This window comes from Cryptomeria japonica, chromosome 5 (genome assembly GCF_030272615.1).
Source record: "Cryptomeria japonica chromosome 5, Sugi_1.0, whole genome shotgun sequence".
In the NCBI taxonomy this organism is placed as follows: Eukaryota; Viridiplantae; Streptophyta; class Pinopsida; order Cupressales; family Cupressaceae; genus Cryptomeria; species Cryptomeria japonica.
In genome coordinates this window covers 682,798,644-682,814,369 of record NC_081409.1, presented here as the reverse complement: position 1 = coordinate 682,814,369, position 15,726 = coordinate 682,798,644, and the positions used below count along the sequence as shown (strand labels likewise).

General features: G+C 38.1%; 1 protein-coding gene across 1 annotated transcript in view; it reads left to right on the top strand.

Annotated features, from left to right (window-relative positions):
- The window catches only part of LOC131040729 (ATP-dependent RNA helicase DEAH11, chloroplastic), a 72,868-nt gene extending 57,464 nt beyond the window's left edge, over nucleotides 1-15,404 (top strand). Inside the window, exon 3 of the mRNA XM_057973680.2 lies at nucleotides 14,063-15,404. Coding sequence (XP_057829663.2) covers nucleotides 14,063-15,285 — 1,223 coding nt within the window. The 3' untranslated portion in view covers nucleotides 15,286-15,404. The remainder of the gene's footprint in view (nucleotides 1-14,062) is intronic.
- Nucleotides 15,405-15,726: the final 322 nt, after the last annotated feature.

Below are 15,726 nucleotides of genomic sequence, written 5' to 3'. Positions count from 1 at the left end.
CATCAATGTTGTCACTTGGTTCCATTGGATCACAAGTAGTGGCAACTTTACTCCCAGTAGTTGCATCTTGTGTAGGAGCATCTTCATCCTTTAAAAAGATTGTGACAAGAAGTGTAGCAAAAGCATCCCAATTTTCGATCATCCCTTCCTTGTACTTGTCTTGCTTATGTGTCAGGAAGCAAACACACACACACACACCCTATGTGTATTATTATGTTATATACGTATATGTGTATATATGTATATGTATACATACATACATATGTATATATATGCATGCAAATATATGTATTTGTATACATACATACATACATACATACATACATATGTATGTATGTATATATAGATATATGTATGTATGTATGTACACACACACACATATATATACACGTATATGTGTACATTATTATGCATACATATGTGTATTATTATGTTATATGTGTGTGTCTACATATAAAAATGTACATATATATGTGTATATTATTATGCAATATATATGTGTGTGTGTGTATTATTTTTTTGATTGATAATAGATAATTTTTATTAATAGAAAATATTAAAAGGTATAGAAACATAGATCAACCAGTCCGATATTAAACCTCATGTGAGTTTGACCCTTACAGCCAGAAAGCCCTAAATACACCCACCATCATAGAGATTTTACAAAATTCACAGAAACTCGTCTGACTAAATTTTAACACCGTTTACAAAATTCAGCCATTGCCAAGTATTTTGACTGACTAAAACCTATACACCATTTACAAAATTCCTCCATTGCTAAGTATTTCTAGTTACAAGGGCTGCGAGAAATTTTTTACGAACTATATATTGTATATTGAAACAAAATTTGAGAACCAGAGACCTGGCTCATTCTCCTTCCTCCCTGGCTTCAAAGGCCTGTTCACCCAGTGATTCTCCAGTGCAAATTGTAGATGTTTCTTTCTACTCCTCGCCACACCTTCCGTACCCTTGGACTGTTCCACCTCTTTCTCCTTCAGGAAATCAATCAACATGTCCCAACCGATTTGAGCCTCTGCTTGCCTCTCATCCTTGTCAGATGTTGTACACCACCTGATGAAAGGTTGTAGGTCACCAATTTGCACCTACTCCCCATTATCAGCTGAAAATCCAACCCTGGGAAGTGACGTTGCCATGGACCTGTGCATCCCTTATAACCATTCCTCCTCGACACACTACTGCATCACCTAACATACGTCCTCCTTGTTGCCCAATTGTAGTCCCCATGCCATGACCATGGACACAATGCGTGCATTGGTCCGATAGCGGTGAGCAGCACTCATGAATTCCTCACCCAAGAGGATCTCCATTATCAATTCTTTTCATTCTCTTCTCTGACACTTGGCTCATTTAAGCTAGTTGTTGTTTAGTTGTCTTCAATGAAAAATTTGCCTCCATTCTTTGAATACCATCGCCACCCGTCTCCTTCCACTTACCCAACTCATTCAAAGGTTTTCTACAAGGTGAAAGGAGCTCCACCTTGATCATCAATATCGGCTTTTGACACATAGCCTTTATTACAAAACTTACCATTATTGCCATTGAATTTCTGTGGCGTACGATCTCCCTTACTCATCAGCTAGCCCACCTCTTCATTCATTAAACATCGAGCTTTACACCTTGGAGATCTTCTCATATCTCCCCCAACTGATCTTCATTTATTGCTACTGACATATTGGACAGCTTGTTCGTCACATTATTCCTCCCTCTCAAGGTGTGGGTGACAAGGAAATTTTTGAATTTTGACAAATAATTTCAAATTAATTTTATGAATTTATTGAATTTCTAAGAGATCAACTCACCTTTAATAATGGTGTTTACTACTAATTGAGAGTCACCTTCTAGGTGAAGCTTTGATACTACTAATCTGTCTGCCATTTTAATTGCTAGTAGAGCAGCTTGGGCTTCGGCTTCATTGTTTGTACCTTTTGCCAACTTCTTTTCCCCTATGGCTAGAATATTACCACTCCAGTCCCTCGGAACGTACCCGTCTCTCGATGGTCCCGGATTACCTTTTGCTGCCCCATCAAAATTCACCTTGATCCACCCCTCCTCAGGTCTCTACCATACAATATCTTTCACCCTCTTCACATCTAGATTAGCTCAGACAAGCCGTGTATGTGTGTATTATTATTATGTTATCTATATATATATAAATGTGTATATGTGTGTGTATATACATACATATAGAATTTGCATACATATATATATATATGTATGTATATAAAAATGCATATATATATATATATATATATGTATGTATATAAAAATGCATATATATATATATATATATATATATATATATATATAATAGTGTTACAAGACCCGAACTCACTTCGTACTTGGCAAGCTAATTTTGGACTTGGACTTGATGCCCAAACTCGACAAAGACTCAACAAATTGTAAAACCCAAGAAATTTAGAGATTTCTAAGAATTTAAAACGTGTTTAATGCACCCTTAAATAAAAAAACATTAAATACACAATAATCTCATGAAATAGAAGCTACTTTGAACACATAAACAAGTATACATTGATCACATAAGCATAAACACAAATTTTAGTTGAAGGAAATAACACAATATATATATATATGAAATCCATGGCATCAAAAGTTCCAAACAAATATCAAAATAAAAGCTAGAAGTCTATTGCTCAAAGGAGCCTATATCACTTGGCACCTCGACCCTCCTACGTGTTGGTGTTGGAAATAAGCCACACCTGGACCGACGATGGACTGGTCCAAGAGGGGCCAATAGCTCAGTGGTAGAGCACTCCAGTAGCGTATGGAAGGTCCTAGGTTCGAGTCCTAGCTGGTCCATGTCTCAACATGGTATCAGAGCCAGGTCCAGGCTAGGAGCCTCAAGCACATGAGAGGTGTGGCTTAAGGGGGGGTGTTGGTGTTGGAAATAAGCCACACCTGGACCGACGATGGACTGGTCTAAGAGGGCCAGTAGCTCAGTGGTAGAGCACTCCAGCAGCGTATGGAAGGTCCTAGGTTCAAGTCCTAGCTGGTCCATGTCTTAACACTACGTGTGCGCCTAAGATAGATCTTGGATGATGTTGCTGCCATGATATCTGCCTATGTCTTAGGCTCAGGCTCAAGCTCAGACTCAGGCACAGTGACATCGACATTATCATCCTCTTCCAATGGGTCTCTGTTGACGTGTCTGAAATTGCATTGCTGAAAACTCCATACGGCCAACGCAGAATAGAATAACCAGCTGAGTATCCTATCCTCTCTTGAGATAAGGAAGTCCCTAATGCCGTTTTTTGGTTTGATCAAAGGGGACGACCTCAAGGTTTTGATTGTCAGGTCTTGACTGCGGGACTACTCAGTGGTTTGATGTGTTTTTGCTGGAAACACAAGGGGACTTACGATTTGCAACAAACTGGTTTGCTGTGATTCTCGAATTACACAATAAAGAGCAAAAGGAAAGGGTTAGGAGATCTAAAACTAACAACACGGGTACGCGGGTAGACGGATTCAACATAACCAATTCCTGCTTGGCCAGAATAGCTCACAACCTTGCAGGAATGGTGCAATCTTCAAAGGGACTTGGAAGATTTTCAGATTGGAGACACACGACTAAGCACCCAATTCTAGGGCAGCTCAGACGAACACCTGCAATTGAACTAAGCACAATTAAAGGCTCAGGTTAACCATACAAAAGGATACACAATCAATATATCCTCAATGGTATGAGCCTGAATCTATCAAATACTTGCACACCCAAAATAGAAAGATCTATCTAAAATGTTGAGAGAAACCATGCAAACAGGATGAAAACAAGACAATAAACACCAAATCAATGTCTATATATTGATTTCAGCTGCCTATTACAACAATTTCTGCAGCATTTCTATGCTATTGCTTAAAATCTAACCTATTCTAACTCTAAAATCTAACTCTCTCACCAGAGTTTAACTATCCAACAATCTCTAACTGTCTAACCATCTAACCCTTTACAAAAGAAAGGCCTCTGCCTTTTATAGATATTACAATTTTGAATCGAAGGCTAGGATGGACTACATCTAAGGGTCCTGATCTGCCTTCCAGAAGCTGGCAGCTTTAACCCATGTCGAATTAATTCTTAGTTATCCAACCAGCAACTATCTCAACTACCTGCCACTATTTGGCTTTAATTCAGGTCTATCCAATCTTCTTGGTGGTTGGGAATAGTTATCCACAAAAATATCTTGTCCGGGACCCATAGGCAGTTTACAATAAAGTAGTTTCAGTTTTAAAACCGAATTTCTGGACTTAAATCCAGCTGTGCAATTTCTTGAGAATGCATAGACTGAGTGTTCTTTTGCTTTTTGCCTTCAATCTTGCCGGTGGACTTCATCTTTGTTCAGCGACACGATTCCCAATGTTTGGTTGCTCTCGCGCTCCTGCAGCGTGTTCGCACATCTTTTTCTTTTCCAGTCTTCAGCGCTTGGTCTTGATTGCGATCCTTCTTCGATTTGCGTTTCAGGTTTTTCTCTCGGTTCTCTAATGATGTCCTGCGACCTGCGAACGATCAATTTCACTTCATTAAATTAATTAATTTAATGAATATTAAATTTAATTACGACGTCTGGCTTGAGAAGCTCTTTGTGAGATGTATCTTGAAAATGCTTCTCCTTTCTCTTCGAATGTGAAATTTGATCCTTGGTCTTGATAGTGTTTGGGCGATTTACTTTTGCGTGATTTTACCTTTGGAGTCTTGGGCGTTTTGAATGGGTTTATGGCGTTTTAAAAACTTCTTATAGCACGATTCTGGAGGTTTGAAGAGCCTATGCAAATTTTAAAATCCTAACACTCATGTCCTTTCAGGTGAATTTCGGAGAATGGGGGAGGGGGGTTTGCAGACTTTAAACTTCACGTCTCCATCTTCTAAATTACGAACTCCGCGTTTTTTCACGTTTTGTTGCCTAATGTACTTACTGCGCTGCAATTTTTGGAGAAATGGGAGACTTTGCCAATCTCGAATCCCTTGTATTTGCCTTATACGTGTTGTGACTTTGGGCTCTATGGCGAATTTCGGATCGTTTGGAGTTTTCGCCAAAATAAAGCATTTTGGACCTCTGACGCTTTTTGTGGATTTTTAAGTAAACTTCGGACCATTCATCGTTTTTGCCAATTTGGAGTTTTCGTGATTTTTAACGCCTTTTGGCGAATTTCGGAGTTTTAAGCGTTTTTAGCGAATTGGAGGCATTTTCGGACCTAGACCACCTTTTTTGCAAATTTATACAACTTTGAATTTCGGCCCCAGGGTCCGAAATTGGATGCTTTAAGTGAAATTCGGACCTCTGGGGGCTTTTTGGAACTTTTCCCCATTTTTAAGTTTCGGCCCCAAGGTTCGAAATTGGAGGACTTAAGTGAAATTCGGACCTCTGGGGGCTTCTTGCAACTTTTAAAGCATTTTCGGACCTAAAGCACCTTTTGGGAAATTTTGAATTTGGCCCCAGGGTCCGAAATTGGACACTTTAAGTGAAATTCGGACCTAAAGGGTCTTTTTGCAACATTTCAACATTTTCCAGTTTTTGCCCCAGGGTTCGAAATTGGAGGACTTAAGTGAAATTCGGACCTCTGGGGGCTTTTGGCAACTTTTGAACCTTTTCACATTTTAGCCCCAGGGTCTGAAATTGGAGGACTTAAGTGAAATTCGGACCTCTGGGGGCTTTTGGCAACTTTTGAACCTTTTCACATTTTAGCCCCAGGGTCCGAAATTGGCGATTTTAAACTTTTTCCTCAAGAAGTGCGAGCTTGGGCACTTGGGCGAGTTTGTCAAGATCTCGCCGAACGATCATTTTATGGAATATAACATTTCCTTATATCTTTCTTCTTTCTTATACTTTAAGTTATATTCCATATATACTTTCAGGATGTTTGAGAGTGGTTTCGGACCTCCAGGAGTTATATTGCAAATTCTAGATTTTGGAGGATTCCTCAGTTTTCCAGACTTAGTCAAATTTCAGGATCAGGACATTCCAGACAGCCAAATTTCAGGGCATTTGAAGATCAAGATGACATTCCAGACTCCATCACTCACCAACTTGACCCTTCATATCCTCTTCCTCTTCCACAAAGACTGAAAGGCACAAACTGGGGGGTCCCTGTCCAAGACGGGGATGGGTGTGCGATTCGCACAACAGTCTCCTCATGCTTCAACTTCCTCTGCGATGGCTACTGCTACTGCCTCTCCATCCACCTGATCAACCCATGCCAATTCATCATCGCTGAAGATAGGATCATCACTCTCAGTGATCCACTCTAATTGTGGATCAACCTCCTCGAAAGTGATAGGAGATGCATCGATGCCCAAGATTTGTTTATGATGGAAGTGAAGGTTGTAATGAACATACACAAGATCATTCAACCTTTGCACTGACAATCTATTGCGCTTTTTGAAGTGTATATGCTCAACCATACTCCAATTGTGCTCACATCCTAAAGCACTACAGGGTTGGCTCAAGATACGAACTGTAGTCCTTTGTAGATTCGGCTCCTTAGCACCAAACATCAGCCATTTATTGTGAGAAAAAAAATCAATTCTATTATGTATCTTTGAGTTAATTAACGTAAAATGGTAAAAGATAGAAAAGTTTATTACCTAGCTGCATTAGTGTCCAATTTTGCTTCCGTAAGTCTTGTGCAAAGAGGTCTCCTTATGCATTCTTGAACATCTCTATCTCATGGACTATGTGTGCTCCAACTAATGAATCAGATGACATTTGCTCTACAACTGTGTAGAGCCCACATTACCTCTTCATTGGCCTTAAAATCTCAACGAAATTGGAATGCCAGATTAAGGCAGTAGGCAATTGCATGTAAAGGCCTATGAAGTTGATTGTGCCATCGCCGATCAATGATGTTCCATATGGAACCATACTGCCTCATCCACTGAATAAATAGATCTAATGGCTTCCTCCTTGTCCAAGCCCTCATATATGTAGCCCATTGTGGGCTTCTCTCCATTGACAACTTGTGGGAGGACAACTAGAGGCTTGGTGAATTGCAATCATTGTGAAACATTAAGTTAAATCTTTAACAATGAACAGAAATAAGTGTGAACAAAAAAAAGAAAATGAAATGGAAATAAGAACAAAAATATAATGGAAAGCTACCTGCACAATCTCCTTGGCTAGTTGCCAAAAAGCATGGACATCAAAAACCCGATAAACAACATCAATCGCTGCAGTGGTCTTTGCATATGATGAATTAGACAACTCCTTACCTACAAACATGCATCTCAAAGCAGCCTTGGACTAGAGTAAGGATTGCGTCGTGATAAAATTGGTGGCAAAGCGGGTGAATCTTGAACGTGCCAACTCTTTCTTATTTGTGAAATTCCTCATAAGGTTAAGGACCCAAGTATGATTATATATCTATTTACAAATATTTCTTGCATGCTCTATAAATGTTTTGATCCAGGGAATTTTGCCAAGATTTTCCAATATGAGGTCAAGGCAGTGAGTAGCGCAAGAGTTCCAAAATAAGGTGGGGTGCCTCTTCATAAGAAGTCTACCAGCAGCAACATAATTTGCTGCATTATCTGTGACTATTTGTACTACGTTCTTGTCACCCACATCGACCAACACTTCCTCCAAGGCCCCACAAAGAAACTTAGCATTTTTTGTGTTCTTGAAGCATCAATTGACTTCAAGAACATTGTGCCACTTGAGAAAGAAAACAATCAGCGCTTCAGTAAAATAAAAATAAAAATTCTTGAACACTAAATCAATGGACTTTACAAAATACAATTATCTGAGGAAGAAACAAGAAAGTTCAGCAATGTAATATTTCTCTGGTCAGTCCTGTTGGTGTGTGTTTTATTACCCACCGAACACAGAATAAAATGTCCAAAGACACTCTATCCTCTCTTGAACAAAATCACCATGTATGGTAAGATTGCGAGAAGATCATATGGCGATTCCAAGGTTTCTTTTGTTTAGTCCTGACGTGTGGATAAGCTCAATGGGCGTTGTGATATGCGAGTAGTACACAAAGAGACTTACGCTTGGTTTGTTCAATTCACAATGAAGGTCTAGACAATGAAACTCATCATTTGGGTCTTAGATCATGGAATTCAAGAAAATTGAAAAGGAGATAAGGGTTTAGAAGTTCTAATCTATTTCTAAGAATTCAAGAGACGGTATTGACTAGGTGAAACCAATAACCACGCTTTGCTTCTCCATGCTAGGACAACTACGCAAAGCGGGTGTAATCTTCAAGGGATGTGCTTATGATTTTCACATTATGAATAACTACCATGAAATTGAACAATATTTATCTAGATAGAAGTTAAGCATCCACAAAGTAGGCTTAGACTAACTTTACACAATGAACAAAAATCATCTTTTCATCAAAAGTATGAGCGGAAGATTCACCATAAATAAAAACTTATCAGGTCTTGCATTTGTCTAACATATATGAAATAAAATCTAAGCTATGGTGAGGGATAAGAACCATGCAAACTCAAAAATAAGAGAAGTAATCACCATCAATTTGAACAATGCATTACTTATTACTTTGGCAATTGTAAACAATAATTTGCTTATCTGAACATGTTTTGCAACATGCTCCCATGTTTTACAAATGAGGGGCGAGCTCAATTTATAGGCTCTTCAACTACAATTCAATGGCTAGGATTGATTTCGAATGAATGGTCGAGATTACAAAATAAAACCCTAATTAGGGTTTGTCACAACGAACTACCCCTCGACCAATGAGAAAATTACATTTGGGGACACTTGTCCATCTGCTAAATATAAACCAATAATAAAATAGAAAGTTGTTGCATTGTGGAATGTGCCTTCTAGAAGCCTCTGTGGATAAGACAGGTTCATTGAACTTGGAACAATCTAATTGGTTGGAAGATGACAAGGTGACACCTCAGCGTGTTGGATGTCCTCCTTGGTCACTTTGTTTTTCTTCCACGTACTTGCCTTAGAATATCTTTCCTTGTTGATGACTCTGTCCTTTGTGCTTGCTTCTTCCTAGCTTTGATCTTGGATTCCTTTCGAGATTTTGATCTCTTCTTCTCACTTGTATTTGAATCTTTGAGGTCTGGAAGTCTTCCCTTGTAGCAAATGTCTGTACTTGAAGGTATTAAGATTTTCTTTCCTGATTGCTTTGAAATTCCTCCTGCTTGAACCGGATTGATGTTATTCCTTTGAATTCTCCAATTTTTTTCAAGAAACTTTCTATGTATGGAAATTTGTTTGGAATATTCTTCTTGTTACTATTTGATTCTGATTGGGAGCTTGTCTTCAATTCTTCAGGAGATGAAATCGCTCAAGAAGTTGCCTTGATTGCTTCAATAGGTCTGGGATTGTAGATGAAATCCCCCAAGAAGTCCGAAATTCTTTCCTATATTTTCATCAAGTTCGAGGACTTTTCTTTCTTGATACCCTGAAATTATTTCAAGTGCCTTGAATTTGGAGAAGAATTCCTCTGTGCTTTCGCCACAATGGAGGAAATTGGAATTTTCTCTGTGAAGTATTTCCCATACTTCGTCAAATTTTGGCTAATTCAATATCATTTTGTAACACCTTCATGCAGACTTTTCAACTTTAGCCAAGATTTTGACCATCTCTATGCTCGGACGAACTTTGCCTGTGGATTTGCCTTCAATTCTGAATTTGGGTTGTGTTAAGTAGGACAAACTCCATCCTTGGACAAGGATTTTATTCATTTCCTCTTTACTTTTCCTCTTTATTCTTCTTCATATTTCTTCATTCTTCCTATTTCCTTTCCAACACATTCAAAATTTGACTCTTTTGTTGTGGAAAACTCCACACTTTGCCTTTTTTTGTTTCCTCTTGGCATATTTGTGTGATTTCATGCAAAACTTACTTCGTGGGTGGACTTGACCACTTGTCATGCCAATTTCTTCTAAGTGTCGAGGCGGACTTGATGTGTCTTTATGCCAATGTGGGCGGAGTTCATGCTTGATCAAGACATTTTACCTCATGCTTGGGCGGAGTTCATGATGCCTTGGGACATTTCCCATTTTTCTTCTAGGCGGACTTTAATATGGCATAGGACATTGCCATCTCCATCATAGTGGACTTGGCACTTAGTCAAGACATTTCTTTTTGGAGGGGGTGGATGTTGTCACATGTTAGGCCAAATTGTGCCTTTCTTGAGTGGACTTTAGCCTTTAGCCTTCCTTAAGCCATTTCTTTCTCTACTATGGACGAAGCTTACTCTTCCTTAAGCCATTTTTGCTAGGAAGGTGGGCGGAATTTAGGATGGCACAAGACATTGTTCTTTCCATAATGGGCGGAGTTTGCGTGTTGTCAGGACATCTCCATCATGCCTTGGCGGACTTCATGTGTGGCAAGCCATTTCTTGGCAGACTTCATTGTGCTTTGGACATTGTCTTTTCCCCATAGTGGACTTGGATCTGTCTTGGACATTTTTTTGGAATTCTCTTGGACATTCTCTTGGACATTTTCTTGGTGGAGTTGAGCATGTCTTGGACATTTTCAACATATGGCATGGCGGACTTTGCGATTCTCAAGACACGCCCAACTTTGCCATGACGGATTTCATATTGACTTGAGAAAGGTCATCTCCATTTAGAAAGTTTTCTTTGCCATGGACACTTAGATGGATTTTCTTGCTCATCACCATATTTGTTTGGAACTTCTAGATCAACGCGTGGCCTAGATGATTTTCCCTTTCTTTTCATACTCGAAGATACAAACTTTTCATTTCGAACACAGGAACCTTGTTGCCATGACCTGAGTGACCCAATCCTAGGTCAACTTTCCAAAAAGTTGAAAAAAGCAAAAAATAAGGCGAAAAAGCTGCTTCCTCGATTGGTCCCAAAAGTGCCAAAAAGCAAAAAAGTATAATCCCACAAAAATAGGAAGTTGTCAGAATTGACCCTAAGCAGTTGTCTTTTTTGTCCTTCGGGCCTTCTAAGCATTTTGATGGTGTTCAAACACGGTTCCAAGCATGATTTCCTTAACTAACTTGGATGACCATTAACTCCTTATTGTGAAAAAACTGGTGATTAGCAGTTGCGACGCCAAGGCAAAACCCTAAAAAGCAAAAACAAGGGGTCCCCATTTGCAATGGGGTGATGTGTGAAATAGGTCACAACAAGTCCAACCATTCGTCATGATGGTGCAACCTTTGCTTGTCCATATCTCACACTGCTCATCAATTGTGGCTTTGACATCAGCCACCTTTTGAGACAAAATGACACCTTTTATCTTCTCATCATTAGGGGCTTTGAACCCCACACCACAAACAGTAATGGCGTCTATCATGTTTTGCCAATAAGGAGACCTAAAACAAATTATATAAACAAAATAAGTAATAAACTTTAAAATTAAAAGCTTAAATGCCAAAAACTCTCAAGTCTTGAAAACAAAAAAATCAAGACAGAGAAATGAAATTATGTATTTTAAAACAAAAATAATAGTGAATACTTTACTGCATGGAATGGAATGGTGCAGTAGAATAAAAAATTGCCAGTTGCACTTTTTGCAGCGTACTTGCCCTTATTCTCAAGTGATTGGAGTCATATGTGGAGCAAAATATGAATCTAATTGGGATTTATTTATACGGCTCTAAGGCCCATTACTCACACTCACACTACCACTACTAGGAAATGGAGGAATTGAAGAGGTTTCTCCACCAATGTTTGCCATTTTTTCCCTTTGCTTCCTTTTTAATTCTTTTTTCTCTTCAAAAGCCTCTATTTGCATTTGTATTTAACATACAACACCAATGGGTGCTAATGTGCATGAATTAGCATCATGCATTGGTATTTGTGCAAGATGATACTTCAATCGATTAATACCTCTGCCATTATATTTTATTTTGTAATGGAAACATGTTGTTTCACCTTTTTTTGTCTTGCAGATGGCATGTTTCCAAGCAAGATCCTTCCTAACTGGGGTAGACATTATACTTCAAATTTTGGATCAATATATATAAATGAATGGTAAGTTGCAATAAATTATAAATGATAAAAAATTAACATTTACATTTTCTAATTGAATTAAAAAAAAAACAAAAAAACAAGAACAATGAGGGTTTGCAGCTAAAGAATTAAGGGAAAAAAATAAAAACCAGCTAGGGTTTGATTATTTGATAGCTAGGGTTCCTTTTTTCCCATTAACCTAAAATGGGATAAAATAAAACAAATGTACCAAAAAATGGAAGTTTGAAATAAAAAAAAATAAACAACAAATAAATATTAACTTACCTCTTCAAATTTGCTCCAAAAATGAAGAAATGCAGCTCCAAGTTAGTTGTGGTCTCCGCCAAATCCTTCTTGAGATCCTCTAAATATGTCAATGCAAGCTACTAACCTGCCCAAATGATCTTCAATCAACCTGCTGGTATTTTCTTCAATGGCATGCTATTTTTGCTCAAAGCATTGTCTTTCTCTCCTCCTCGTGCTTGAAAACAATAAGAATGACTTTTAGGGGTTGGGGAAACAAATAGAAGTCTTTCACTTTTCTCTTAAACTCCTCATTTTTTATTTTTTTTTGTGACTTTTGGAAGTTGCTGGGAGAACAAGGACTCAGCAAGTCTGCCGAGACTCTGCCAGCCTTGGGCAGACTCGGCGAGACTGAGTCCAAAGGTGCGTAGACCTTGCAAGACTGACTCGCCTCGGAACTTGGCAAGACTCAGCAAATCTTGCAGAGTCTTGTAACACTAATACACACACACATATTTGTATATTTTTTATGTTATATGTATACTTATATATATATATATAAAACACGCACACACACACGTAACATAATAATTTACACATATATGTATACACACATGTAATAATATACACATATCAATTGTAGTGAAACATAAAACATTGGAATTTATATTAACTGGCATGCTTCACCTAGTGCACAAAACTGACATGTATAAAGTGCCATGGTAAGTAAAGGATGTTAATCTGTGTTTGGGAGGACTCTGGCAAATTCGAAAAATCTTCAGCCAACCCAATATACCCCCTGTATCAAGAAGTAGGGATGGTAAGTTTAATAATGGATTAAAATGACCTGTAATGTATAAAATGCCATGGCAAGCAAAAGTAGCTAATCTATGTTTGAGAGGATTCTGGAAAATTCTAAATTCTTCAACCAACCTAATATATCCCCTTGTATCGAGATATATGTTTGCACCTACTCCCTTTCCTATTGAAACCCCACATCACTGGTTGTGTTTCCATGTCTGCATGTTAGCAGGAGTGCTTGGAGTTACCATTCAGTTGCCAGTTATGAAGGACTTTTGCTTCTTGTAGGGAGACTGCTGGGTATCCATTATTCTGTTAATTATGTCACTTCCATCCTTGAGTGTTCAAGTCTGAGGATCTCTTCCCTATTCCCTCAATAGAGAGAATTCTCATTCAAGAAATCAGGAATTACCTGTCAAGGATAATAGAGAGAATTCTCATTCAAGAAATCAGGAATTACCTGTCAAGGATGGACTGCCATATTATCACAGATTGTCAGCTTGAAAGTTTGGATAATCGGATTTCTTCATGTCAATAACATCATAAAAGATTACTCAAGTTGTTTGTTAGTTTGGTGAACAATTATGCATTGCAGTCAGTAGTTAGGAATAACTACCAACCTTAGAACCAGTCGCTATTATTATGGTATGCATGCAAATGACTTGCACAGATGTGGCTGCTACTACAGGTAGTTATGATCAGTTTGACATGCGTACTAGTAAGATGGCAATTTAGGACCTTGTCCAAATGTAGTTACTATTAAGGAATTATATTTATTTGTCAGGAGGTAAGAGTGATTCATTAGAGCAACTGGTAGAGTAGTGGTAACTGTTTCTTGTCTTAATTTCATACATTATTCTCAGCAAAAGTCTACTATCATTTTTTTTCAAGCAGATGTTGTAAACATTGAAAAATTTATTCAATAATATTGGTGTTTTGCATGTTAGCTTGCACTGTAAATAAGTGCTATGTAGGAAATGTGAATGATGTCTTTGTATTAACCGACTTTTACATTTTTCATTGTTATTCCAATTCTGGCAGTAGTCTGACTTCTAACTATTCGCTTTATAGGGTTGAAGATAATCTTGAACAAGTCTGAGTATGGATGCTACAAGTTGAAAATATCATCAAACACAATGAAAGCTGTTGTAAAATGCAGATCTTCTTTGGAAGAACTACTAAAAGGAACTGTTGTAACGGATGATAGGCTGGATCCTGCAGCTATACAACTGCTTTTTACTCGAGAAGGGATCCAGCTTCTAAGATCTTTGGAACAGAAGACTAATAAGACTTACATTTTATTTGAAAGGCGCAGTCTTAGCATCAAAATTTTTGGTCCATCTGACAAGAATGAGAAAACCGCCACAGATCTCATAGATGGTTTAAAGCTACTTCTTGAAAACAAACACCATGAGATATCCCTTAGAGGGGAAGGGGTGCCACATGGATTGATGAAGGAGACTGTTGAAAGGTTCGGGGTAGATTTATCTGGACTTAAAAGACTGATTCCTGAAGCAGAATTTACCCTTGACACAAGGCGCCATGTTTTGTCTGTACAAGGTAGCAGGGAGGCAAAAACTAAAGCTGGGTGTGTCATCACTGAAACTGCAAATAGTTTAAAGGGAACTACGAATAAGATGCTAAAAGAAGTTGAGGAAAGGGAAAATGATTGCCCTATTTGCTTCTGTGATATTGAAGACTGTTATAGACTTGAAGGATGTGGGCATGCCTTTTGCAGGTCATGCTTGGTTGACCAATGTAACTCAGCCCTGCGCCATCATGAGGGATTTCCAATTACTTGTGCATGTGAAAATTGTGACTCATTGTTTTTAATTTGTGATCTAAGATCTTTGCTTTCGTTTGAACAATTGGATGATTTATTTCGATCTTCACTTGGGGCATTTGTAGCTTCCAGTAAAGGTACCTACAGGTTCTGCACCACTCCAGATTGCCCATCTGTATATGAGGTATCCAGTTCTGGAAAACTCTTTGTTTGTGGAAATTGTTCAGTAGAGTTGTGTACCAGCTGTCATTTAGAATATCATCCATATTTGTCATGTGAGAAGTATAAAGAATTTAAACAAGACCCGGATGCTTCTCTCAAAGAATGGTGCGAAGGCAAAGCAGATGTCAAAAGGTGTTCTTCCTGTGGTTTCATAATTGAGAAAACTGAAGGTTGTAATCATATCAATTGTAAGTGTGGCAAACATATTTGTTGGGTATGTCTAGAATCATTTGATAGCAGTGAAGGCTGTTATAACCATTTGCGTTCTGTACATGGTGGGTATTTATAAGCCCTTTGAATCGAAAGTACACATAAAATGTAAGCTCTCTCTTTTTCCTCTATATGATATATCATGTTCACACAAAAACACAAATGATGACTATGATAGCCAAGTCTTTCACAGTTTCACATTTTATGATTTTTTTCCTTGTATATTCCATGAATCAGTTGGATTGTCTTCTACAAATTGAGACTATTTAGCTATGGAATTATAAAAGATTTTTTCAAATGCAAGCCAGTGTCAAGAAGACTGCCCTTCAAAAGTACGTCCTTTACATCAACATAATGCTCCCAAAGATGATAATTCAGAAGAGTCAAAATTATTTACATCTTAGCTTTAGGTATTTTAGTGTCTTAAAAAATGGCAGTTTATGGAAGAGCCTGGTAGATGGTAGTGATACTCCTTTAACAATGATCCTTTACCAAAGATCCATTTTTCAAACAATTTAAC